The sequence below is a fragment of the Salmo salar genome, chromosome ssa12 (assembly GCF_905237065.1).
Source record: "Salmo salar chromosome ssa12, Ssal_v3.1, whole genome shotgun sequence".
NCBI classification, from domain to species: domain Eukaryota; kingdom Metazoa; phylum Chordata; class Actinopteri; order Salmoniformes; family Salmonidae; genus Salmo; species Salmo salar.
This window is the reverse complement of record NC_059453.1, coordinates 28,728,284-28,753,638: the sequence shown is the minus strand read 5'-3', so window position 1 is coordinate 28,753,638 and position 25,355 is coordinate 28,728,284. Positions and strand designations below refer to the sequence as shown.

At 44.6% G+C, this 25,355-nt stretch overlaps 1 protein-coding gene across 1 annotated transcript in view; it reads left to right on the top strand.

The window, feature by feature from the left end:
• LOC106564676 (syntaxin-8) overlaps positions 1-25,355 on the top strand; it is a 42,813-nt gene that overhangs the window by 9,906 nt on the left and 7,552 nt on the right. The window contains exon 6 of the mRNA XM_014130891.2: positions 1,430-1,522. Within this exon, the coding sequence (XP_013986366.1) occupies positions 1,430-1,522 (93 nt within the window). The remainder of the gene's footprint in view (positions 1-1,429; positions 1,523-25,355) is intronic.

Sequence of the window (25,355 nt, the reverse complement as noted above, 5' to 3'; positions counted from 1 at the left end):
AAGCTCTGTGAAGTTGGTTCAAGTAGATTTAAGTCAAAACTGTAATTTGGCCACTCAGGAACATTCAATGCCGTCTTGGTAAGTAACTCCAGTGTATATTTGGCCTTGTGTTTTAGGCTATTGTCCTGCTGAAACATGAATTTCTCTCCCTGTGTCTGAACCAGGTTTTCCTCTAGGATTTTGCCTGTGCTTAGCTCTATTCTGTTTCTTTTTATCCTAAAACAATCTGTAGACCATGCTGATGACAAGTATACCCATTACATGATACAGCAACCACTATGCTTGAAAATATGAATAGTTGTACTCATTGATGCATTGTTTGATTTCCCCCAAACATAATTATTTGTATTCAGGACATAAAGTTAATTTCTTTGAATTTGTTTTGCAGTTTTACTTTAGTGCCTTGTTGCAAACAGGATGCATGTTTTGGAATATTTATATTCTGTACAGGCTTCTTTCTTTTCACAGTATTATGAAGTAACTACAATGTTGTTGATCCATCCTCAGTTTTCTATCACAGCCATTAAACTCTGGAACTGTTTTAAAGTCACCGTTGGCCTCATGGTGAAATCCTGGAGCGGTTTCCTTCCTCTCCGGCAACTGAGTTAGGACTGGGTGTATTGATACACCATCCAAAGTGTAATTAATAACTTCACCATGCTCAAAGGAATATTCAATGTCTGTTTTTTTATTTACTTTAAAAAAATGTATAGGTGCCCTTTGCAAGGCATTGGAAAACCTCCCTGATCTTTGTGGTTGAATCTGTGTTTGAAATTCACTGCTTGACTGAGGGACCTTACAGATAATTGTATGTGTGGGGTACAGAGATGAGGTAATCATTCAAATATCATGTTAAAAACTATTTTGCACACAGAGTGAGTCCAAGAAACTTACTATGTGACTTGTTAAGCACATTTTTACTCCTGAAGTTATTTAGGCTTGCCATAACAAATATGTTGAATTCTTGACTCAAGACATTTTAGTTATCATTTTTAATTAATTTGTTAACATAACATGTATTTTAAAAATGGGTATTGTGTGTAGGCCAGTGCCCTACAAATCTAAATGTAATCCATTTTAAATTCAGGCTGTAACACAACAAAATGTGGAATAAGTCAAGGGGTTTGAATACTTTCTGAAGGCACTGTAGATATATACTTTTGAGGAAACAAATGTGTAGTTTAGCAGGTTGTCATCATAGTATCAATGCTTACCTTTGCAGGATTTACTATTTTTTTGCTCAGAAAAGTTGGAGGGACAAATAAAATCCCCCTTGGGCCAAATTTGGCCCATGGACCGCCAGTTGGGGAACCCTGCTATAATGTATAGGTCTCTCTCTTATGGAGCCTCTCTCTATTTCTGTCTGTCTCTCTATCATGCTGAACAGGGCTGAGTTAACCCCTTTGTCTCTCTCCCTCTCTCTGAACAGTTCAGGACGCTGGGTTGGACGCGTTAGCTGCCGTCATCAGCCGACAGAAGGTGATGGGTCAGGATATAGGCAACGAGCTGGACGAGCAGAATGGTAAGGAGGGGTGTCTGTCTGTCTGTCTGTCTGTCTGTCTGTCTTACATCTGCTATTGCTTCTGCGACCTACTCTGCGTCAATCAGATAAGTCCACCCTACCTTTCACCCCTACAGTAAGACACAAGCTCTTTATTATATTGTGTGTGTCTCCCTAACAAGGGGAGGGTGTATATAGTTCATGCATAGTTCTACCAGCCACACACCAGACCAGCCACACCCTACTCCAAACCACTGTGTGAAATCAATCAGTCATGGAACAGGGGTCAGTACCCTTTACAGGTGTTCCATGCCACCTTGGTCAGAGTCACAGAATTAAATAAAGTGTTCATCCCAAATGGTACCCTATTCCTTACATAGTGCACTACTTTTGACCAGATCCTGGTCAAAAATTGTGCACTATATAGGGAATAGGGTGCCAATTGGGACGTAGACGATGCATCTTTATTGTTAAAGTGACCTCACGGTGAGCTCTCAGAAAACGTCCAGCCGTCCTTCGAGAAGAGCTCTGCTGGTGGTGGATCTGTGACTGTGTCAGGCTATATAGTCTGGTTAGGAGGAATGTGAGCTCCTGATGCACTGTTTTAATGCGTTTGCGGAGAGAGACAAGTGCTGTCCTGGAATCAGATCCGCTTTGAGGTAATGGCTGTGTTGCTGTAAATAGCTCTGTCATAGGAGGCAGACGGCACTTGAGAAAAGGTTGTAGGATGCCAGATAGTCATCATCCGCCTCGCAGGACCATTAGATCTCATTGTTTCCTCAACTGTACACTCTACATCTTAACTATACATTTCTTAGTTGTATCCACAAGAGACTCCAGTTTTGCCTGATTATTCGTTTTAAAGGTCCAATGCAGCCGTTTTTGTCTCAATATCCAATCATTTCTGGGTAACATTTAAGTACCTTTTCAATAAAAAAAATCTAAAATAAACAAAAATACCTTTTGTAGCAAAGAACAATTTCTTAAGCAACAATTTTGCTAAGACTGTCTGGGAGTGGTCTGAGTGGGGAGGGGAAAACTGAAAACTTGCTGTTATTGGCAGAGAGGTTTGGGAATCTGTCTATTAACTAATTTACAACCTGGTGATGTCACCAGGCAGTCCAAACAGGAAGACATTTCAGGCTGCCTTTTCAAACAGGTCTTACACTAAAAGGACATTATCATAATTTTCACAGTGTTATTCCAACCTAGTGTGGAAATATATATGAAACACAGGAAATTTAGTTTTTTAACTGCACCGGGCCTTTAAAAAAAAAATAACGATCACTTGTCACTTTTGGCCTTTGTTTCCTTTCAAAGCTATGTTTTCTGAGAACAGAATATGTTAGAGCCCTCTTGACATGTGGAGGACACTCAAAGCCCATAGGAGGCAGAGGAAGATCGAGAAGGACTTCTAACAGGCTTGGTGTCACTGTATATTGACTGTAGAGCGTATAGAGTGAATGGGCTTAGTGGTCTGATAGAGGAACGTTACACGGAGTTCATTAGTTCCTGCTTGCTGTTCTTGGCATGTCCCGGGCGCACCACAACGCCACAACCCCGTGGGCCCGACAATTAGTGGGCCGTTGGACTAAATGGTGCTTTTCTTTCTCCCGCCATGAGCACAATGTGATGACATGATTGATGTTCTCTCCCTAAAGAGCCCAGACCCCTTCCTCTGGGACATTGTAAATGTAGGCTATATCCCAATAATGTTAAACAGCTTCTTAGTTATCTTGTTAGTCCTAACGGAGAGGAGCGGATGACGCCATAGCCCCAAAATCACACCACTTTGTTTATATTCTTCAGCCGTTTTGATGGACACCTAATCATATTCAATGCATATTTCAATTTATTTATAGTGTGTTTATTTTAGACGGCCAGTTCCAAGTTAGGTCAGATTACTTTGTATGGTCCTTTTCTGAGGCTGTACTGAAACAGATCCCGCAGGGATGCGTAATCGAATGACCTTTGAGATGGAAACAAAAATGAGTTTCCCTTCTGCTGCTGGGAACAAACAAGTAGACGTTTGGCCTGCGATCCTCCCCGAGTCGGAGAGAGGGTAGCTACGGCTTGATTGTTTCAGCCTGCTCTCCTCTTACCTTATTGAGCTAGAGAAGGATCATTGGTTCCCCTTTAATCCTCAGAGTCCGAACCGACGTGTTATTCTCTTTTCGCGTTTCTTTTAAAGTGCATGGCGTCAGTGTTTCCAATAACAAAAGACCTCGGAGCAGCAAAACGTCCGACGCGACGCCTGTAAGTTTAACTGAGAATCCGGACCCGATGCCCCAGCAGCAAGCGAGCGGAGCAGGCGATTGAACACTTCAGCCCTGATACAAAGTGGCTTTGATATTTTAGCTAGGCAGTCCACATTCCCCTAAAGTGCACTTTGTCCAAAGATTTTGATAAACGGCTCTCTCTTTCACGCTTTCCATATTTTCGATCACGACCGAATGCATCTCCAAACGCAGCCTAGTCCCCTGTGTATGTTCGAACCTCTAACCAGGTCCGCCTGGTTGAAATTGAAACCAAACCCGGCAAATAAGAGTGTTAGGAGGCCAGCCTGGTCTCACGGACCGGCCCACCTGTATGCCTGTCCCCGGGGGTATTACATAGAGGTGATAAACGGGGGGGTCCAATAGTGGATCAGTCCAACATCTTGCAGTCTCCACCGGCTTCCCATCTGAATTTACAGTGGGGCTCAGAGTTCACGAGACCAACTGACTATTACTCACCCGGTCTCTCACACAGGCCCTCAGGGCTCTGGAGCCTACAGGCTTCCCTCGCTTTCTCTCTTCCTCCCCTCTTTACCTCTGCCCTTCTCTTCTCCCTTCTCTGTATTTTCTCTCCTTATGCCTCGCGGTGTCGTTGCATTTTGGTACACTAGAAGTACATTCATTTCCAACGGAGCGCTTGGCTTGGCTTGCCTTGCAGCATTGCGTTGCGGAGGCAGTTGCAGTGCGTTCTGTGTGGCTTTAAAAGTTGGATTTATCGAACGTATGCGTCAATCTGTGTGCGTAGACGGCTTGGCAGAAATGGTAGCAGAAGGTGAATGTTGAACTTTTGTTGCACACATATCCCGATGATGCATCGTACCATTTTGCGCAGTGACGCTATGGGTGTAATCGAGGCATTAACCTCTCTTTTACCCTCTTTTCTTTCTTTCTCTCTCTCTCGCTCTACTTTTCCCTCTGCCGCCTCTCTGCCTCGTCTACCTCTACCTCCTCTCTCCTCTGCCTCCTCCCATCTTCCCTGTCTCTGTTGCCCTACCCTCTCCCTCCTCTCTCCACCTCTTTCTCCACTCCTTCTTCTCTCTCTCCTCTCTGTGAGTTATGGCTGAGATGTCATGGTCCCAGAAGAGGTGTGGGACAGGTGAAAAAAGGAGGATATATCACACAGCGTGGTGAGCAGGGGAGGCCAGGGAAGGACTTCAAACAGCCAGGCATACTGATTGCTGTTGGCCTGGGAGTTCCCATGCTTGATTTAGGGGCGGGACGGTCCGCATAGGGCCCCACAGGCCTTGCAGGGTGCTGGGGGAGAGGAAGCCGTGGCTGCAGGCTGGAGAAACTGGTGGGTGACTTGGATCCACACCAAACCAATCCGTGCCACCCTGAAGACACCATACCACCCAGGTTCTGATGTGCATACTGTATTTGATGGTACATTTAATTAAGAATGTGTTTAAAGACCTTTTAAAAAGGTCTTTAAGCTATAGGGCTATATACCCAAATGCATGATGGAAGCACGCACACACTCAGGGCACACACACACACACACACACACACACAACCTCATTTACCTAACAGAACAGTTAATCCTTTATATGCGCTTATATGAGGCACAGAGGTTCGGTTAATGTTTTCTGCATACTTCGTGAGAATAGGCGTTTGGAATGTTTTTCTTGCCGAGTTGACCCGTATTATTGCTTCGTACAGCTTTGTAGGTGCTGCATTTCTTACTTGTATTAAATGACAAAATCGACAACGTAAAAAGTAACAGGCTAGCATAATGCTTTTGGAGAGGCAGGGAAAATTGATTTCATTTAAAAAGCCTAGACTCTGACAGTTTGAGTGTTCCCTTTCTCTGTCTTTTTAGGGGTTCTGTTTTTCTTCTGATCTCAGTCCTGTTGCAGTGTTTCCCTGTAAATAGATTAAGCTCTGTGCTCGGAGCTAGCCTCTGACCTGAGTGCAGTGGAGGTTGCAGTCGGCTCCTTTTTGGGAGAGAGCTTGACGCCAGGGTCATCTGTGAAGGTGACCTGTTATGAGTTTAAGAAATGAACCCAAGGCCCTTGGTTTCTCTTCCAGCCCTGTCTTAAAAAACACAATGAATCTACATTGAATGGTGAGGAAGAGTTGAGCAAGGTAGTAGCAATTTTAATCCCCAGGCTTTGCAGTTGTGAACTGTGAAGACAAGAAAGCCGTTTTTCCCATTTGGACAGTAGATTTTTCCCTCTTTTTTCCCCCTGTTTCTTCAATACCTATAAAAAGAAAAAGTCAATCTAAGTTTTTGGGTGTGAAGATTATTTATGATGTGTATCATCACCAGGCGTATTCATATTTCCGATATAATGTGGCAGAAATCAACCATATTTTTATTTCCAAATTCAATGTGGCAGAAAATGTCCCTGTGCGTCTCACTAAATGTTCTATATCAACGAAATGAAGGTTTTTGCTGCTAGAATCAACTTTGTTTGACTTTATTGGTGTTGATATTTCTCTGATTCGGGTCTGGAACAATGACATCAGCCCGTGTCACAGCGGTCTGTGATTATGAGTGACGGGCAGTCTTGTAAAAGTGGGTCTTTTCGCGGGGCTGAGGAGGGTTCCAGCTTTAGAGACTAGTTTTCCACAATAGACCCTCACTTTGGTTGGAATAACCAGGGAAAGGAGGGTGTGTGGTTAACCGTACGTGCACACACACACACACACACACACACACACACACACACACACACACCCTTTCATTCCAGGGTTTGTCTATCTTCCCTATTACAAGCCTCATTAGAAAATCCAACGTAGTCGACGTGGGCTGATCAAATGGATGGATGAGTTCATTTATTTTCCACACGCTGTTTGATGCAAAGTTTCCCGCTAAGCCGAGCCCCTTCAAATTCCCCACTCACAAACCTTTCAGAGGAATCAGTCATTGCTGTTTGTTCTATTTTCTTTCCTTTCCTCTACCTCTTCTCCACTTTAATAAATAGACTGTGGTCCTGCGACGACTCTGCCAAATGTGCTGCTCGCCGCTTGCACATCAAATATCCCAGCCGTGACCTCTGTGTGTACTCCTGCCTGGCTTTTTTTCTGTGTTGCTAATAACACTCTGAGTGGACTTCACAATCGGTGTCCATGTCTTTCTGTTAGACTACTATATTTTTGTACAGAAGTGAGCTCATTCGGAACACAGAGAGAGAAACAAAACTTCATTTAGATTAAGATCTGCTGGTGGAAGATGACGGAAAGATCCAGAAGGAAGATCTTTTTGAACAGATAATAATACATATGACCTAAACATCCAGGATTGTTATGTCGGACACTTGCTAAGGTTGTTCGACGTGTATCCATTTCTGTATGAGTAAGTGATGACTTATTTATTTTTTATTTTTATGACTTGAGCCATATCAGGTCATAATAGGAGTCTATTGTCAGTGTTGAGGACGGGCCTATGGGCTAGCCTGGTCCCAGATCTGTTTGTGCTGTATAGCCAACTCTTATGGTTGTTTGGCATGACAATGACTATACTGTATATAGGACCTGGCAAGATAACCTGGTCACAGATCTGTGTGTCATCTCTAGGCCTCAATAGTAAGCAACAACTACCACCCTCTCTCTTTGTAAAGGACTCTTTATGCTGGGAAAAAAAGGATATATGTTTCTATGACATAGCCATTAGTCTGTTATTTCCCACTAATAATTACATCATTGATTCACTGCTGCATCATCAGAGTCGCGGCCGGGGAACTCTAATGAGGTCCAAATAAATAATGGAACCCGGGAACATTCTGGACTGTTTGTTAGAACTGGAGTGACCTCACCAGCGGGGTGGTCAACCCTGGCTGTGGAGAACAGAGCTCTTGGTCACCCTCTTCAGAGAAACAGTCCCGCGAACAAATAAACGTGCGCTAATGGCGGCGCTCGGTGTTGAGGCAGAGCCGGGTTGCCAGGGCGAAGTCGACGATTGATTTATCGCCCGTCCTCTTTGCTCCAGCTGCGAGCCAAGGGCAGGGTGGTAAGGTAACAACTTAGTAGGGCTTGGGGATGAAGAAGTGGGGGTAGTGTTCGTGTCACGAAAATGGGTGTCGTCATACATGAAGACACGCCCCAACTCTTGTCTGGTGTCACTGAGCTTTGAGTAGCAGTTACAGAGAGTGGAAATGACCAACTGACTTGGTGGCTGGAGTTTGACACGACTCTGCCCCACAGAGTTGGAAATAGGGAGGATTCTTCATGTACTAGATATAAGAAAATACACCTTGTATACCTTCAATCCTAACACCTTAAAACAAGTCTGTTGGTGGTTCATGGACAGTTCTAAGGTTCAGGTTCAGTGTTATGGTGCTTTGGAACGCTGAACGTGTCAAGTGCTACTGCTGGCTGCTGTGTTGTACCCTCTCTCCTTGAAGAATAGCCTAATTTGACTTGAGTCACACTACTGTTATTTTCCACAAATCTCTCTCGTCACTGAAGGTGTTCTGTGGAAGCCCTCCTTTCTGTAACAGTCTCAGAGCATGTACATATTTAGTCACTTCCTCTGAGTCGGGTGTTTATAGGTCAGAGTAGGGACACTGATCTAAGGTCAGTTTAACATTTTCTTTCCTTATGATTAAGGTTAGGATTTGGGGAGGGTAAGCTGGTCCTGGATCAGTACATAGGGTCTGCCTCAGCTTGTATAACCGGGTTCATGCCCATTTGGTGACTGTGACACTCTAAACTTCTGACTCAGATGGAAAATATTTTCTGAAAGGCCTGGGAACTTGCCAGAGGTTTGTGGACAGAACTCTGGGCGAGAAGGTGGTGGGCTGCACAGGTCTTTCCATATGCAGTCATTTTAATAGCCTTTGGGGAAAAGGACATTTGAAATGACGTATTCTAAATATCTCACAGCAGTTACGCTTCTCTCCTGCTTCTTTCTCATAGAGATCATCTGACGAATGTGATCAAGTTGTAATTGAGCAAGATCTGGGAACAACCAATCCTGCGGGAGAAGCTGGTTGAAATTACGTCATTATCCAGGATAATGTCTACATTATCTGGGAATGTCTGCTGTGCAGACTAGCGCTGCTGCAGGAGTATGAATTCACTGCCCACCCCATTCATAATGACACTGCTCTGTGATCGAGTGACAAAAAAATAGCAAAGGCGGGAAAATGCTAGACGGGCCTCCTGTTTGACAAATCCTGACCTGGACACGATCAATCATATGCCATCGCCTTGTCCCACCTGATGGTAGTTGCATCCGTCTCTGTCTGGGGCACAGTGTCACTACGGCAGAGTGGAAGGGGACAAAGTAACAATGAGGCGGTGAAGGGGATTCCGGCAAGGGCAAGCGACCGCATGGTGATGAATGATCTTCTGTTTGCGACCGCTAGCAAATTAGCATGTGGGAACTCAAAGGGTTTCTGGAGAAGGTAGCTTCATCATTCAAACGTCTACATAAGTTTTCCCTGTGAGATTGATTCACTCTTTTCACTTCTTCGCACAGCTTTATCTTCTTTGACATTCCATTTGCTGGCCTTGCATGTGCCATGTCCCTGATTTTGCAAATGGTTTCACTATTTTCACTTCCCAATGGCTTCTTGTTTGAGGTTCCATTTGCTTGTCTTGCACTGTCTCACAAATGGCTGGTGAGGCATTTGGTCGGTTACTCCTGTCTTTTTTTCCAGAGGGGGTTTTTGACAAAGATGAGGTGGTCAGGATGGGATCACAAAGACAGTCCAGCTGGAGGAGAGAGCTATGCGGCAAACTGCCGTTCATGTATTAAAGAGAACAATTCAACGCAACAGTCAGGGTTGATTAAGTCATATCCTTTTCATGGAAGTCCAAAGCTTTGGAACTCAGGAACTTTTTCAGGTTGTGTAGTAGTACCTTAGCTTGGTCCCAGATCTGTTTGTGCCGTCTTACCAACTCCTGCGCAACCACACATGACAGCACAGACAGATCTGGGACCAGGCTAGTGTAGTACTACCTCAACCATCGAGTGATTTAAAGAGATGTTATCCAAATGCATGGACTCCTCTGCCAACGGTGGTTTGTGAAGAAAGGCCACATACCTAAATGAGTGTCTAATGTTTCTTTATGTGGCTGAACTGGAGAATTGCCAGTAGGCTGATTCTCCAGTCACACATTTAACAGCATTATATAGCGACACTGGAGAAAAAGTGGTTATACCTGGCATCGGTCGGGGCTTTCCCATGTGTCATACACGTTGGAATAGTTTGTGTTTTGGTTGACACAGTATTGCCGTTCCTCTCATCTCAGGCACTTCCCATGATTCATATGCAGTTTGGGCTCTGAAACAACAGACCAAGAATACACAGACTATCTCTGTGTAGATCTGTATTGTGGTCGAGGCTAAACAACATGTTTTCCCTGTGCAAATGGCAGTCTACTGTTAACCGCTTAAATACTGTCGCAGCTCAGAGACCTCGATAAAAGCTTTAGTTTTTGTCTGAGAGCGAGAAAGAGGAGGGAGCAAGAGAGAGAGAATTCTCCGATTTATTGTATTTAAATGTTTTATTTTTATAGATGCCATAAAGCGTGTAGGAGGTATTCCCGCCGTCGGTCCAGGCCGCCGTCTTGCTCGGTGGATCTTGGCTTTCATTAGCTGCTGTACATCTGGAAGGAATGTGGCGCTCCGCTCGTGACAGTCGTTAGCAACACACACACTAGCAGCAGAAATCAGACCCACATTAAAAGGCAACAGGCAGGAATTCCCAGACGCCAGAAAAGAGGAGTGGTCTATGGGAGTGCCAACTATGTGACGGAGAGGGCGAGGCCTGCCCCGGAGAGGGAGATTTTACACCTCTTCACACATTCTTTGTCATGTTAGGACAACTGTACGGAAAGTAAATGGAATTATTTAGGAAAAGGCCATTCTTTTTTCCAACCCAGTCTTTTTTCTCTCTCTTTTGCACCAATAATGTCAGTGCACTGAGGGCAGTGTGAATGTTATATTGCAGGTTCTGGCACAATCTCAAACATGAGCGATAGTGGCATATGTGTATAAAAAGTATACTAAACAATAATTTGCAGCGGAATATGAACGAGATGACAGATTAAAAGCGAGCTGTTTTCAAAACACACTGAGGAATGGGAATGCATTGCAATGCGGTTAACCCTAATTTAACTTTAATGATAATTTACCCTTCTAACACAATTAGCTCGATTAGAATGTGGCCTTGTTTAGCTCGCTTCACCACCAGAGAGTGAACAGCCTTGAAAGAAGAGGCGGGATAAAAAAAACTCTTGTTCATGTATTTCTTTCTTTTCCCATTTTGTTGATCATTTTTTCTCATTGGCTAAGGGGTTTCCAGTGCTATAGAGCCCTATGGATCGAATGACCCTGAGTCTACTTTTAAAGGGAGCGGTAAAGCATTTCCACGGCTATTTGTGCTTGGAATAGCTGAATAAAAACTCAACCCAAGACAATTCAACCCTACGTATATTGCCCATTAAGCACAGCATGTGCAATATCACATCCACTGCATCCTCAATAAACAATTACAAGTGCCAACTTTCCTCCTGACACTTGTCAGCAATTAAAAAGACTGATAGCTGACAACTGTCCTCACTGTGGGGATGTTATTGGTCTTAAAGGGATGAGTGTGTTTGATGATTGTCTTTGGATGATTTAAAGGGGATGTGAAGATTAGCCGGCTGCCTCTCCGTCTCATACTCCAGTATAAAGAGTCACTCATCGAGTTACTCATCAACCAGTGGTGTCCGACCACCCGTCCCCACTTTGGCGTGGGTGAAAGTGGAGACTGAGGAAGAAGCTGTCCGGTCCAACACGTTGGTCTGGCGCACTCAACACATACACACACACACCACATACCATACCACACCACACACACACACACACACACACACACACACACACACACACACACACACACACACGTTTTCTCTCTGATGGAGACAACTCACCACCCCACAGCAGCAGCCCAGGGCAGGGCGTCAGAGACCGAGGTGTCGCCCGGCTCCAGCTCATCTGCACCTCGTCTTTTTCTCAGCCGGGTCCAGCGAGGCCCCAGATCACCTCCAGATGTCCCCTAGCTCAGAGCCCTGTCCTGGGCCCAGAGAGTCAGTGGGAGAGGCTCCTCGGTCCTCCCCTCACAACAACCACATCCAGATTGCCTGGCAATGACACGCTCATTCGCAAACTATTAATTGTGTATTTTATCCCTTGGAAAACCGCAAACTAATAAGCAGTAAAAACTCCATGTAAGGGAAGTAAACTATGATTTCACAGGCAGGCTCATCCCCTCTCTTAACTATTTGATTGTTTTAGAATGAGACAATGCTTGGAAACAAACTTTTGGTTCAAGTCGTTCTCATTACCGTGTCTTTGAGTAATCTGCCTCTTTAAAGTGTCTTAGATGACATTAAATGGTCTTAGCTGGCGTTAAGGTTTTAAAATGGCTGCTGTTAGACTGCGCAACACACTCCAGTATTGTACATTTGTCTTGTTCCTTTCCAAACATCAATCAGATGGTTGAGTCCTGTGGCCTATTAAGGTCATGGAGGGAATATAATGTTGTTCTTGCACTGAGATAAAACATGTTTTGTCACTTCTCCATCACTTAAAGCTTGCATTTTCACAGTTTTGTGTGTTTGCCATAGTGTGGGTTCGACTGAATTTCAGCATCGATCGACCTCCCTCTGTTTGTCCCAGAACTTCTCTTCAGGTGCCTTGACAGCACCAACCTCACTAGCCCTCCTCAGAAGCTAAGGGGTTAACTCTATGATTACCGTACCTTCGTTCACATACCCGTGTCACTGCTATTACTTTTCAAGGAGTGTTACCTCACCACAGTGGTATGTGTACAATTTAACACCAAACTGGCCTTAACATCTTAATATCGCTCTGTAATATCCCCCAGGAGGGCTTCATCGCAGATTGCTGCATGGGGAAAGGAAAGTACATTTGCCATGTGGTGAGGTTGCAATTTCAGCTGGCACTTTCCCTTTTGGTGGAAGGCAAAGGATTCCCTGCAATTTAATGTTACTTTGGCTCTGGCTCGGCTCTTGCTTGGCTCTGCCGGGCCTAGTTGGCTAACGTGAGTGACAGCGAGAACAAATCTCCCACTCTGTTTACTTAATCGCTAACGACTCCGGTTTGGAAGCCACATCCAACGGTTTGGAACCCGCCGGGATCTCGGTGGAGTAAATGTATTTAAAGTACCGCCCCTTCTTCGCCACCCGTCTGGAGGTAAAGTGGGTCACCCCATATAACGAGTGGAAGGGCTTAGACCTACCCACCACCTCAGTCCAGCAGGTGGTTCCCATTTCGGCAGGGCTAAAGAGCAGAGACCTTCATCTACTCTCCGCTGTTACTTTTTAACATGCCACACATATGGAATATCCGGGGCATGTGTTCACACTCAGGTTGTGATTAGTGAATAGGACAGGTTCATATGAGGGTGACAGGGTGGCTGAGGGGAGGCACAAGCTACCTGTAGAGGGCTGGGGTTGGGTAAAAGTCACACAGTAAAATCGAACTCGGTGTTAAGCATGGGCTTAGAAACACTGTGCAATGGCATTGAAACGAGGCAGCCTAGAGACGGGTCATTTTCCAATGATTTCATCCATAGAGAGAAAGAGGGGGAGTGAGAGAGAGGGGGGGGGGAGAAGAAGAAGCAGCCAGTTGAACCACACAGCAGGGACTCATTAGAAGTCATTCATCACAGCTGATGCAGAGAAACGGGGAGACGGAGCTAGGAAAAGAGAGGGAGACTTCATGTTTGAATTAGGTAATGCTTCATTAGCGTCTCAAGTCTTTGGTGAGCTTTTGAAGGGAGTTGTTCCATAAGTGAAAATGTGGAGGATGGTGATGATGAGGGGGCTCCAGACGCCAGGCTTGTTAAAGTCTCTCGGTGATGGGAACGCATGCCTCTTTAGACTGTTGAAAACGCGCCGCACACATGTTTTACACTGGAATTGGTGGGGATGGTTGAATTGTTTACTCATCTCTAAAGGCACCTTAATAAACACATTTTAAATGGCATTTGGTCTAATTGTCAATAAATGTCAGGGGAGTGTCATTGCCAAGTTGTAGCCTACTTATTACGTTTGATTTTAAGTTGGTCCTATCATCCACCACTGGCCTGCTGGCCCCCCTACCTCTGAGGAAGCACAGTTCCCGCTCAGCCCAGTCAAAACTGTTCGCTGCTCTGGCACCCTAATGGTGGAACAAGCTCCCTCACGACGCCAGGACAGCGGAGTCAATCACCACCTTCCGGAGACACCTGAAACCCCACCTCTTTAAGGAATACCTAGGATAGGATAAAGTAATCCTTCTAACCCCCCCCTTAAAAGATTTAGATGCACTATTGTAAAGTGGTTGTTCCACTGGATATCATAAGGTGAATGCACCATTTTGTAAGTCGCTCTGGATAAGAGCGTCTGCTAAATGACTTAAATGTAATGTAATGTAATGTACGTTTTGGGGGGGCAAGTGTGATTTGCTTCCATGAAGTAATGTATGTATTAGATATTGCATGATATGAAGTCCATCTCATATCGCCGTACTGTAATCCTGAACACTGTAGTCGTGTGAGTCCCCTCTTCTGTTCCAGTCTTTTGCCACAGGTGTCTGACATCACCCGTGAAGATTACTCGTCTGAGTTAACACCATGATATGACCAATGGCGATCATGTCACCCTCAAGCCTGCGCCGAGACAAGCGATCACAATCAAAGACTGAAAGAGCAGCTCAAAGGCTTTAACCATAACATGATTATTTGAAACCGCGGCGGATGAGTATCACCTATCTGACTTTGTTTCCACGATAAGGCTTTTGAAATGCTTCAAAAGTGGAAATCCTGTTTCTGTCCACTCTATTTGATCTGTTGTTCTGTGTGTGAAATCCACAAGATAAACACATGGAGTGGAGGGTTTGATTAAAGTCATCTTCACGGCTCCCTCCCTGTAATAGTACGGTGAGCTTCGAAAGCAGTTTGGCCTCACAAATGAGCTCTTTTAGCCTCGTTTTGTTGAACGTTGAAGGTTCGCTCTCTGTGTTGTGTCTCTCAGACGGTTCCTACGCTCGGATGAACAACCAAGTCCTTTTGATCTAGCCAATCATCTTATTTTTCTCATCTGTTATGGTACTGTTCCCATTTGATTCTAGGTCGCTGCTGTTCCGTTTTCCAACCAGACTGTGTAAAAAAAAAACACCTGCTCTTTCCATGACATAGACTGACCAGGTGAAAGCTATGATCCCTTATTGATGTCACTTGTTAAATCCACTTTAATCAGTGTAGATGAAGGTGTAGGAGACAGGTTAATGAAGGATTTTTATGCCTTGAGACAATTGAGACACGGATTGGCTATGTGTGCCATTTAGATGGTGAATGGGCAAGACAAAAGATTTAAGTACCTTTGAACAGAGTATGGTAGTAGCTGCCAGGCGCACTGGTTTGTGTCAAGTACTGCAACGCTGCTGGGTGTGTATCAAGAATGGTCCACCACCCAAAGGACATCCAGCCAACTTGACACAAGCGTGGGAAGCATTGAAGTCAACATGGGCCAGCGTCCCCTGTAGAATGCTTTCGACATCTTGTAGAGTCCATGCCACGATGAATCGAGGCTGTTTGAGGGCAAAATATCGTGCAACTCAATATTAGGAAGGTGTTCCTAATGTTTTGTACACTCAGTGTATATTATGCTAGGATCCACGGCAGCAAAGTGTTTGTTTTAAAAGACACAAAGTGAAATGTTGTGGAAGAGCAAAGGAGACCAACTGTGTTACTGTACCTACCTGTCTGTGTTCTGTTGTCAGGGTGAAGTAGAGTAGACACGAGGTGATGGATCTAGAATAGTCTTTCTAGGGGGTTCGTGCACTGACTGGCGTTTGGATGGGAGCTGATACCGGCTGGAAGACCGAGTCCAGACAGATACAGATCTCGACATCACAGGGCATGCCGGTGTTTCATCTTACTGCTCCCTCCCTATGGCAGCTTCTGTTTCTATGGCTCTCTGCCAGCCAAGGCCGTATATGAAGGAACATCAGCCTTGTTTGACCTTTCAGTCACAACATAACCATATTTTATCTATACAGAGGTGTCTTGAACACAGCGACAAGAACATGTAATCACACATCCACGTCAGTGCATTGAGGATGCTGACTGTCTGGTCAGTGTGCTGGTTGGCTGCTGCCCTGTGTGGTACAACGCGCTGTAATTCAGCTACATCGCTACCAGTGGGCAGTAGAGGAGACGACAGCTGAGACGGTTCTGATGATGAAATGGGAGGTTTTGTGGGGACTGAGTTGTGGATTTGAGGGGAGGTTTTGGGAGGAGGGAAAGTCATAAATGTCAATTAAAGTTTAATTTGTTTTGTACCTCAGAGGAGGTTTCCCTGTCTGTAAGCGATCACCACCTACTCATGTTCCTCATCAGCGGTGAGGGCTTTCTGTAATTATACAGAATGCACTCGCAGCTGTGGAGACGATTGCGACATAATATTCCTCTAAACCCCTCTTCTTTTCACTTAGTTTTTCCTATGTACGTTGTGATGGCATTTAGATAGGTTGCGCTTATGTATGTTCAGTACATGAGCGTGTGTGTGTGTACGTGCCTGTCTGTTTCTCACAACAGCGCGAGCGCGTGTCCGTTTGTGTGTGTGCACGATTGCAGCATGTATTGGTGTGTGTTTTGGTGGTGAAATACCTTCCTTGGTGTCCAGAAGCTAGGTGGGGAGGGGGGGTATTTTTCCTGTATGGATGTTTTTTCAGGAACACCGTACCCAAACATTTATTCTGGCAAGAGCTACAACAGCATATAGCCCTGCCACGGCCCAAATTTGTGGGTTTTAAACATTTTAATAGAGGGACTTTTACCACAATAGTATCTCCACCTCTCTCGCTCTCTGTCTGTCTGTCTGTCTGTCTGTCTGTCTGTCTGTCTGTCTGTCTGTCTGTCTGTCTGTCTGTCTGTCTGTCTGTCTGTCTGTCTGTCTGTCTGTCTGTCTGTCTGTCTGTCTGTCTGTCTGTCTGTCTGTCTGTCTGTCTGTCTGTCTGTCTGTCTGTGTCTCTGTCTCTCTGTCTCTCTCTGTCTCTCTCTCTCTCTCAGTTTATAATGGTATCATAAATTAAAGTAATATACAGTTGTAAATAAAAACAGCTCCAGGGAAGCTTTCAGAAGAGAAAATAACTTGTTGTGTATGTTTGAAGGTGACTTTATTATTTCACCTACTTGCTGTTATTTTAGTCTTTCTATGAAGTGCAATGGAACTTTTACAAGCCAATGATATCACCCCTATCAGAGGTGTTATGGAGTTCTTCTGATCCAATCAAAACTTTGAACCCAGTTCACAGCATAGATCAGCAGCAGATTTCAGATGCACTGTGGTAACTTAAAGGAACTTGGAGCCCTGGGACATTTAAGGAACCATTCTAAAGGGCAATCATGCTAAAGCAAACCCAGCATGTAAAACGACGCTGGTTGTAAACTGGTTACAGTGACGTCTTTTCAACCAGATTGGCCCGCTTGGAAGTACATCCTGTTGGCCTTTCCCCTTTGCCCTCTAATTTCTTACTCAGCTCATAGATGTCACTGACTTGGGTCTCGCTTCACATGAGTCAGTCTCAGATTTGTCACATTATCGTGATGCTTTTTTAATACTCAATACCAAAACTGTCTCTTGTTACACATTCCTGTACTCTGAGTGGCTAAACAACAGCTGGCGGTGGAATCAGTTTTCCATAATAAAATGTCTCCATCATAGTTTTCTGTTTGAGACTTATCTTTCCTTCTCCTTCTCCACTGTCAATGGACAGTGAGGGACTTGGCGTTATTATGGATCGTGAATCCTCACTCTGGACCCAGACAAGGGTCCTGGCAGAATGTGTGTGTGTGTGTGTGTGTGTGTGTGTGTGTGTGTGTGTGTGTGGTCCGGGTTAAACGGGCCCTGGCTGCACATCAAAGTCCCACTATAACTCTTAGCAGTCAGTTAGACACACTCAGTGTACTGCTGGGAAGCTCAGCTCAGCCCCACAGGGGTGCAGTATAACTTAGTCCAGATTTGTTTTGTTGGTGAGAAACAGTATCCGCGGGTGGTGTTTACATTGACAATACCTACAGGGTGTTTTTACAGTACTGCTGTGCCAGGCCAGCGAGACGATGCTAGATCCTGGAAACGACCTAATGCTTACTGCGTCTGTGCACTCTGAAATCAGTCCAGAGATTGTGTTTCCTGTTGTACTGTTCCGCTTTTCCCTAATAACGATAACAGCGCGGTCGTTTAGCCGGCACTTGTATGCAAAACGATTTACAGAACTGTCAACAAATTCTTAGTTGATGTGGCCCTTGTAGAAACCCACAATCCTGGTGTTCCTAGCACCATACTCTAAACTGAGTCATTGGAGGCACAAGTGAAATGTTCCCCCATTTCAATGTGTTACCACCTCCTCCTCCAAGGTCTTGGTAAGGAAGTGTGATGTGTGGTTTCTGTGGGTCCGTGCCCATGATGGTTCCCGTGCTCCTCTGCCGTTTTTCTGCTGGCACCCTCATGCTCATCACACTCTCATTGTTCAGTGGCAACTGGCCATGATAGGGAGCTGCTGGATGAATCTGGAATCTGGCAATCCTCTGAAGCAATATCCTGAATGGCTGTGGCCTGGTGGGTATGAAAGACCTAGGTTTGGTTCTGAGAACTTGGCAACGGAACAGTATACTACGTTCCTCTGTGTGCCTGACCTCCGCTTTGGGTTTCTTCTCTTTTATAGAGGCATCATTTTGAATTTTTATGTCCTTTGAGATGATTCCAAGAACTTCCATGAGGCTCCAAGAACATCGACATTCGGCACGGGAGGGTTGACGTTTACCTGAAAAAAATGCTCAATGCATTTTCTCTCTCAAGGGTTTGGATTTGCACGTTCCATTGGAAAGCGAGTTATTTGAAGGATTCACCCCCAGAGAACCCCAGCAGATCTAGTCTTTCCAAGTGGTCATAAGCCCCTCACCTTGTCCTTCTACAATGTGGTTAAACCAGGCAGTCCTATTTACGGCCCTTTGCTGGACTCCCTAATCCAGTGGTTCTCAAACCTCTCCCCGGGGACCCATCAGCCATTCCATGTATTTAATCTAATCCAGAGCAAGAACACCTGATTCAACTTGTTGACTATTCATCAAGCTCTGGACTAAGGGAGTCAGGTGAGCTAATTCAGGGCTTCAGCAAAATTGTGAAACGGCTGAGGGACCCTGAGGAGAGGTTTGAGAACCACTGCCGTAATTCACCTGACTTCCTGTTTCGCTAACACCAGTCGGACCCAAAATCAACTGTATTTCGTCAAAGCAAGGGCACAGCGACGGGATAGGACTGCACTCGTCAAAGTAAAAGGCTCAGTGGTGGGGATGTCTATGGCTTCTCTTTCAAGTGCATTCTTTCTAGTGGAGGTTCCACCTTAAACAGAGTCATCCGTCAACCTGACCTCCATTTTGGGTGTCCGCGTGAAGACGGACGGCAAATCTTCTGGGTAAATAGGGGTAAATGGTACTGGACCCCGTCGTGCTTGGTGGAGGGCTATGGAGGCAGGGGCAATTCCAACCCTGTGGTGAGACTAATCTATGCACATGTGCTGAGGCACTTCAGAAGACCAGATGCTGGGAGGAAACGCATGGAGATGCTTCAGCTCCAAAAAGCTCCTGGCGAGTGTGTTATTGCTTACAGACAATTACTGACACACACAGGAGGAAGAGACACACACACACACTCACACACATCTTCGACCTCATGGCAATGCTATTTCATGGGGGCCTAAGGTGCCATTTGTCAATGCCTTGGTTTGAGGCTAATCGATCCCCTCTCATATGCAGTCCATTCTACACATACTTTTCAGCTTCTAAGAGCCTTAGAGGCTTTATAAACCCTTTATAAATCAGATTCATTGAACAAGCAACACTAACAGGCCAAATGTAGTGTTTGTTTTTATTATTGTTGATTTTGTTATTTTTGTGGTCACATTTTTTCATCATGAATAAACATGTCTTGATGTATGTTGTTGGTTTTGGATCCACTTCAGAAATAATGGCATTAACTGGCCATCAGCAAGTACTCTTGTAAACCTCAATAGACACTCCATTATGAACAAATAAACCGACAGCTCTTTTTGTTACTAGCTACGCTAGATGGTTGTTAGGAGAAGAAAGTGGCGTTGTTTATTTCTTCTACTTCCCACATGTCAGACTGGCCAAAACACATTTTCTGCACTGTTTCTTTACCCAAGTCCTTCTTAATGAAATCGAAATGGCTCGTTTTAGTTTTTTTCCCCTCCACGTTATTGGCCCCAGCTCAGCGTTGCTTTCTCCGGGTTTCGCTGTCAGTTTATAAAGTTAGAAAGCTCAGAGCTGTGAGTGCAGCCCTTACTAATCCTCACTTGTTTACAATGCGCATCGAGGCGGGGCGGGAAAGTTTAAGAAGAAAAAGAGGATGAAAACTTTGACGGAAAGGCGCAAATTCTTGTAAATACTGTAATTGCCCGGCACTACAGTATATCATCCAAGCGGAGTGCTGCGTACATGATGTGTGCCAAGTGAAGTTCCAGTAACGACAGAGTGTTGTGTTTTGCTTGGCAACCAGAGACCTCTCCTCTCTACATTGGGGCCAATTGGTAACAGTTGTGGTGGGTAACTAGCTACAGGGGCCCAGGATTCTGAGTGTAAAGTGGAGCGCTCTGTCTGTCATATCCTCAGGAGAAATCACTCGGGTAAGTGCAACGAAATGAGTGCCTGCCGAGTCTGTTTGTGTTTGAAAAACAAGCAGCACTCTCTCTCTCTCTCTCTCTGTGCCCAAGCCATCGGTTTGGGAAGGCATCCTACAATAACACACACAGTTAATACAGCGTGTCCTGGAGCCAGTGGGGTGTCACTGTTTAGAATGGTGCCCCAAAGCCGCAACAGCAAACCCAGTACAAATAAGTCAGCAACTTGGGTGTTTGGAGGGATATGAAGAAGGTTGGGGAAGGGAGTAAGTCCCCTCATTCATCTGGGTTGGGGTGGGACAGACAGGCAGACAGACACTCGGGGCATAGGACTGCTGCTGCTTTACCTCTTCTACACACTCTGCCATGACAGCTCCTGCAGGTGGTACTGGATGCCTATTGGCCCATGGCCCAACACCACATCCTGTGGGGGGTGAGACTGGGAAATCCCTCCCAGGACGCTGCGTTGACAGATCCCAGTACCTGAACCATTGCTTCACTCAGTTGCACTTCCTGCCCCTTGACGAACTCCATTCCATTTCGTAACTGGCGCCAAGGCCCTAGCTCCGCTCCTTTGGTCCCGAATGGCCTCCTTGCTTCTGTTAGTACCGGACCATAAGTATTGCTCTGCTTACAGTTGTGTAATAAAGTTGGATCTTGGGTCTGGATGAGCAAGAACCGGTAATGTTGGACCTTGAGGTCATATCCTCCAATCCTCCAATGTTTGTTTGCAGGCATGAGACATGATTTGAGACGCAAGACAAGGAAATGGAGAATGACGTGAGTCTTCTGCTCTGTGTCGTCTGAGAGGAAAATCTCATTGCCAGAGCCAGTGATAGGACACAGAAGGAGAACATTGTCCATGACAAACACTATTCCTCAAAAGGATTTCTGCTTCTTTGGTCTCCCTAAACAATTGGCCGTCCAATACTGAAACTAAGGCGTTCATCCTAGAACTCACTGTTCCCTATGTGCAGAGGAGAGGAAGTCTCTGTCTCTCCATCCACATGACCATCCAACAGGGATGGAAATGAACCTGCTAACTATTGTGTCTTGAGACAGGAAGCTGGCATTGGATCTAAAGGCAATCAGGAACATTGTTTAGAGAAGCAGTGTAATTGACTTGGACGGGAAATGATGGGACTCTGAGAGGGCGCAGTGTAGTCGGCCGCGGAGGAGAAAGTAAAGATGTGAGTGACGTCATTGCAGAACAACATCTGTTTTCCAGAGCCTTCGGCGGCGTCATGTTTCGTCAGAAGAATGTGGCGGAGGTGTCCTACGGTCAAATGACGCCACTCGTGGGCATGCCTACACCTTTCCTCCTCTGCGACCTGCACACAGGACAAAGACAGAGAAGACTAGGAAAATAATACACCCTGAAAACAAAAACAAACTCATGCGAGGGTGCTTTCCCTTCTTTGCATATAGTTGAGAGCGAAAGAGCTATAGAAAGAGATGAAAGCAAGGTGACAATGGCATGTACCCTTCTGGAAGAGACAGGATTACGCTGTTTATTTTGCTGTTTGGGAAGGAAAGTCTCTTCTTTTTTTCTTTCCAGAGCAGTGAACTTGGCCTGTCAGTTGACACATCCGTGTAATCTCAACAGCACTGCTGTCTCTGTCTTTTGGCTGCCAAACAACCACCCACCCACCCGGTCTTTCCCCCAAGCGACTACGCCTGGAGTTTTTCATTGTGTTTCTAGCTAAACAAATGAGGTGACAATGGGAACAGTCGATATCCATTAAGAACTTGCTAATTGCCTCCTGCATTTTCTTGAGGAATGTTGGAGCAAGGACATAAATATGTTTGCGTGGATTAATTATGAAAAGTGTAGTTAGTTACTTGTGTATATTATGACGCTGATAGATTCATGTCTCTATCCTCAGGGAAGGAAGAACTCCGAAGTTGTCTTAATTGTGAAGGAAACTATTCTTGTTTGTTTTTACCAATTCCTTTGACTTGCAATCACTTGTCCCTTCATTTAAAAAAGGTGGAAAATTGAGGGCTCGTTGCCCATTTATCTGCATTTTTTAAAGTCTTTGATTGGAGTTTTTCCGTCAACTTTAGATTGCTGTTTTAGATTGGGATTTCACATTGGTCTGTGGGGATGTGTGGGTGGAGAAATCAATTCATTAAACTTGTTGATGTGCTGCACACTGAATAGTAAACCTGACAGCTGTGTCTCGCCAACTTTTTCCTCATTTAAGTTAAGAAGCTTCTGTGTGAGAATGTGGGACTGTGTGTTTTCTGTCTCTGAAGTGTTGCTCCTGAATTCTCAAAGTGAGATACTGCCTAAGCAGAATCTTAGCAATAATGCCTCACCTTGACCGTGGGCTGTATTCTAAAGAGAGCCTCATCACTGACATCGACAAAAGGCTCTGTTCGACCAGCGTGTTTACCATTGTTAAGGGGGTTGTGGGACAAAATAGTTGGGAAGAGATTTTTGATGTACCCATTCCATGGCACATGGTTTATGAATTGATACGCAAAACAACGCCAGATTCAAAACTTCACATTTTTCAATTTAAATTCCTATACAAAATTCTTGCAACCAATAGAATGTTATATATATCGGGGGATACAATCTTCCCAGCTCTGCAGATTCTGCTGTGAGGAGGTAGAGTCATTAGATCATTTATTTTGGTATTGTCCATATGTAGCTCGTTTTTGGTCACAGGTCCAGGAATGGCTGAAGAATTGCAACAGTTGCCTAGAACTAACGCTGCAGATAGCAATACTGGGTGATTTGAAAAGCCATAGTCAATCAATCAATAATATAATAATTATTTTAGCAAAAAATATATATTTTTAATTTACAATCTGTAGAAGCTATGAGAATAGAAATGTTCAATACTTTTGTGAAGCATCACTGCACAGTTGAAAAATATATGGCAAATAGAAATCCAAAATGGATGGTGTTAAGAGATGGATGGGAGGGGTTGAATGGAGCTGAAGGGTGGGACTAATAACAAGATAACCAATGTAAAACAAACAGGGTATGTAAAATGAATATTGGTTCAGAACTTTTGTGAAATAGCACAGTTACAAATAGAAATCAAACAGGATGTACATCCAGAAATAGAGGAAGGACTAAACAAAATATAACTATTGTAAAATAGATTGTGTCTGTAAAATGTGTATAAGATATATAAACTGAAGGTAGAAGCCTAAGTGTTTATTGGTTTACTCCAATTGGGGGAAGGGTGGTAGGGTTTGCAGGGAATAATAAAGGTATATTCTAAAAAAAGTATGTTTGTCTATATAGGTATGCGTATGTATATGTATATATATATGTGTGTGTGTATATGTATGCATGCGTGCATGTATATGGATATATATATTTACCCAAAAAATATATGGGAGATTGGAAATGATGCAGACAATTACATTGATGGAAGCAACATTCTTTCCGCAATATTAAGCTGATCCACCCCTTTGAAAAAAAAAAAAAAAAGGGGGTGCGGGATAGGGCGGTGATTGCAGACCTCAGCACACGTTCCACTGTTTCTGATGCTAGCGTTGGGTGCCTGCACAGAGTTTAGAAAGATGGCTTCCTCTACTTACCTATGTGAAGGGGGGGAGGGGTTGCAAGCCGTCACTTACAGTACACCGGATGACATCAGTATGTGAGTATGAGCCTATGACTCTGTGCTCTCTCCCACACTGTGGGTTTGGAGGTTTATCCAGTGTAATAGCATTTAAAATAAACAACCTTCGTTTTGGAACAGGCCCTGCATTGTGGTGTTGCTGATAGGCCCGGTCCGAGCCAGGGAGAGCAGCTGTCATGTATCGGAGCAACGTGCTACTTTAGGAAATTGGGAATTATGTCTCTGGAGCGCGGCATGCGAAGAGGGAAAGCGAGTTGGTTCGTTTTTTGTGTACCTATCCCAAGGGGTAGCTGGTCAAACTTGTAAGACCATCTCTGGGTTTCTTTCTCTCTTTTGCGCTGCTCATAAATTGCTGCCTCATGCTAGGATGAGGTGGATGTCCCAGGAGATGTTTTACACATGGCCCTCTCACGTCTCTCCGTCACCCCTTTCCTCTCTGCTCCGCACTTTGCCCCTTTAAAACTGACGCTGCCTGACCCGCCTCACCCAAATTATCCCCAACTTAATTATCTGAGTTGGTCCGAAAGCAGGTTCCCTTGTCAACCACTGATGACTCCACTTACCGAAGCATGTTTTCTCACTGGCGAAGGGGCGTCTCGAACTAGGAAAGACAACTTACCTAGAGATAAGAATAGTCTGATTATGACCTTCGAACTCACTCGTGAGAATTTCATAATTTAGCCTAGTTGATGTTACACAGGACGGATGCAAATTATATTGGAGTAATTTTGTAACTTGCTAGAAAACCCTCTCTTAGACATGAATGTCTGTTTCAGACATCAGAAAACAGATAGTTTCCTGGAAATAAGAAAGCAGCTTGTTTGAGTTGGCAGCCAAAGGAGGCCTGTAGGTGAAAGACTTGCTTTCCTTTCCTGAAAATACTCCAACTTGCCAAAATGGGTAATATGTGAACAGAGTTTCTGTCCGTTCAGTTGGTCTTTTTCTCCTCAGCCTCAGTTTGTTTAAAAAAAATCAAAGTCCACAACACGTCACTGTTCGTGCCCCTAGCATTTTTTATTCTGTCAAAGGTTTGCTGGAGACTGGAGAGGACCTATCATCGAGGCTTGAATTGAACAAACGACGAGCCAGTGCCACACAGCTCGATCTACAGACGTACCCCCAAACGCTAAAGACGAAATGGATTATTTGGATTCTGTTTAGCAATAAATACTTTAATGTAGAACTCGCGCAATGAGCCATGCTGTTTTGACACTTTTTCGCTCATATTTCTTCAGATATTTCTTCATGTTTGTGTTTCATTGTTGAGTAATTGGTTTACTCTGCCTATGAGTTGAATAGCAAGTACAGCAGTGGGAACATTTTCA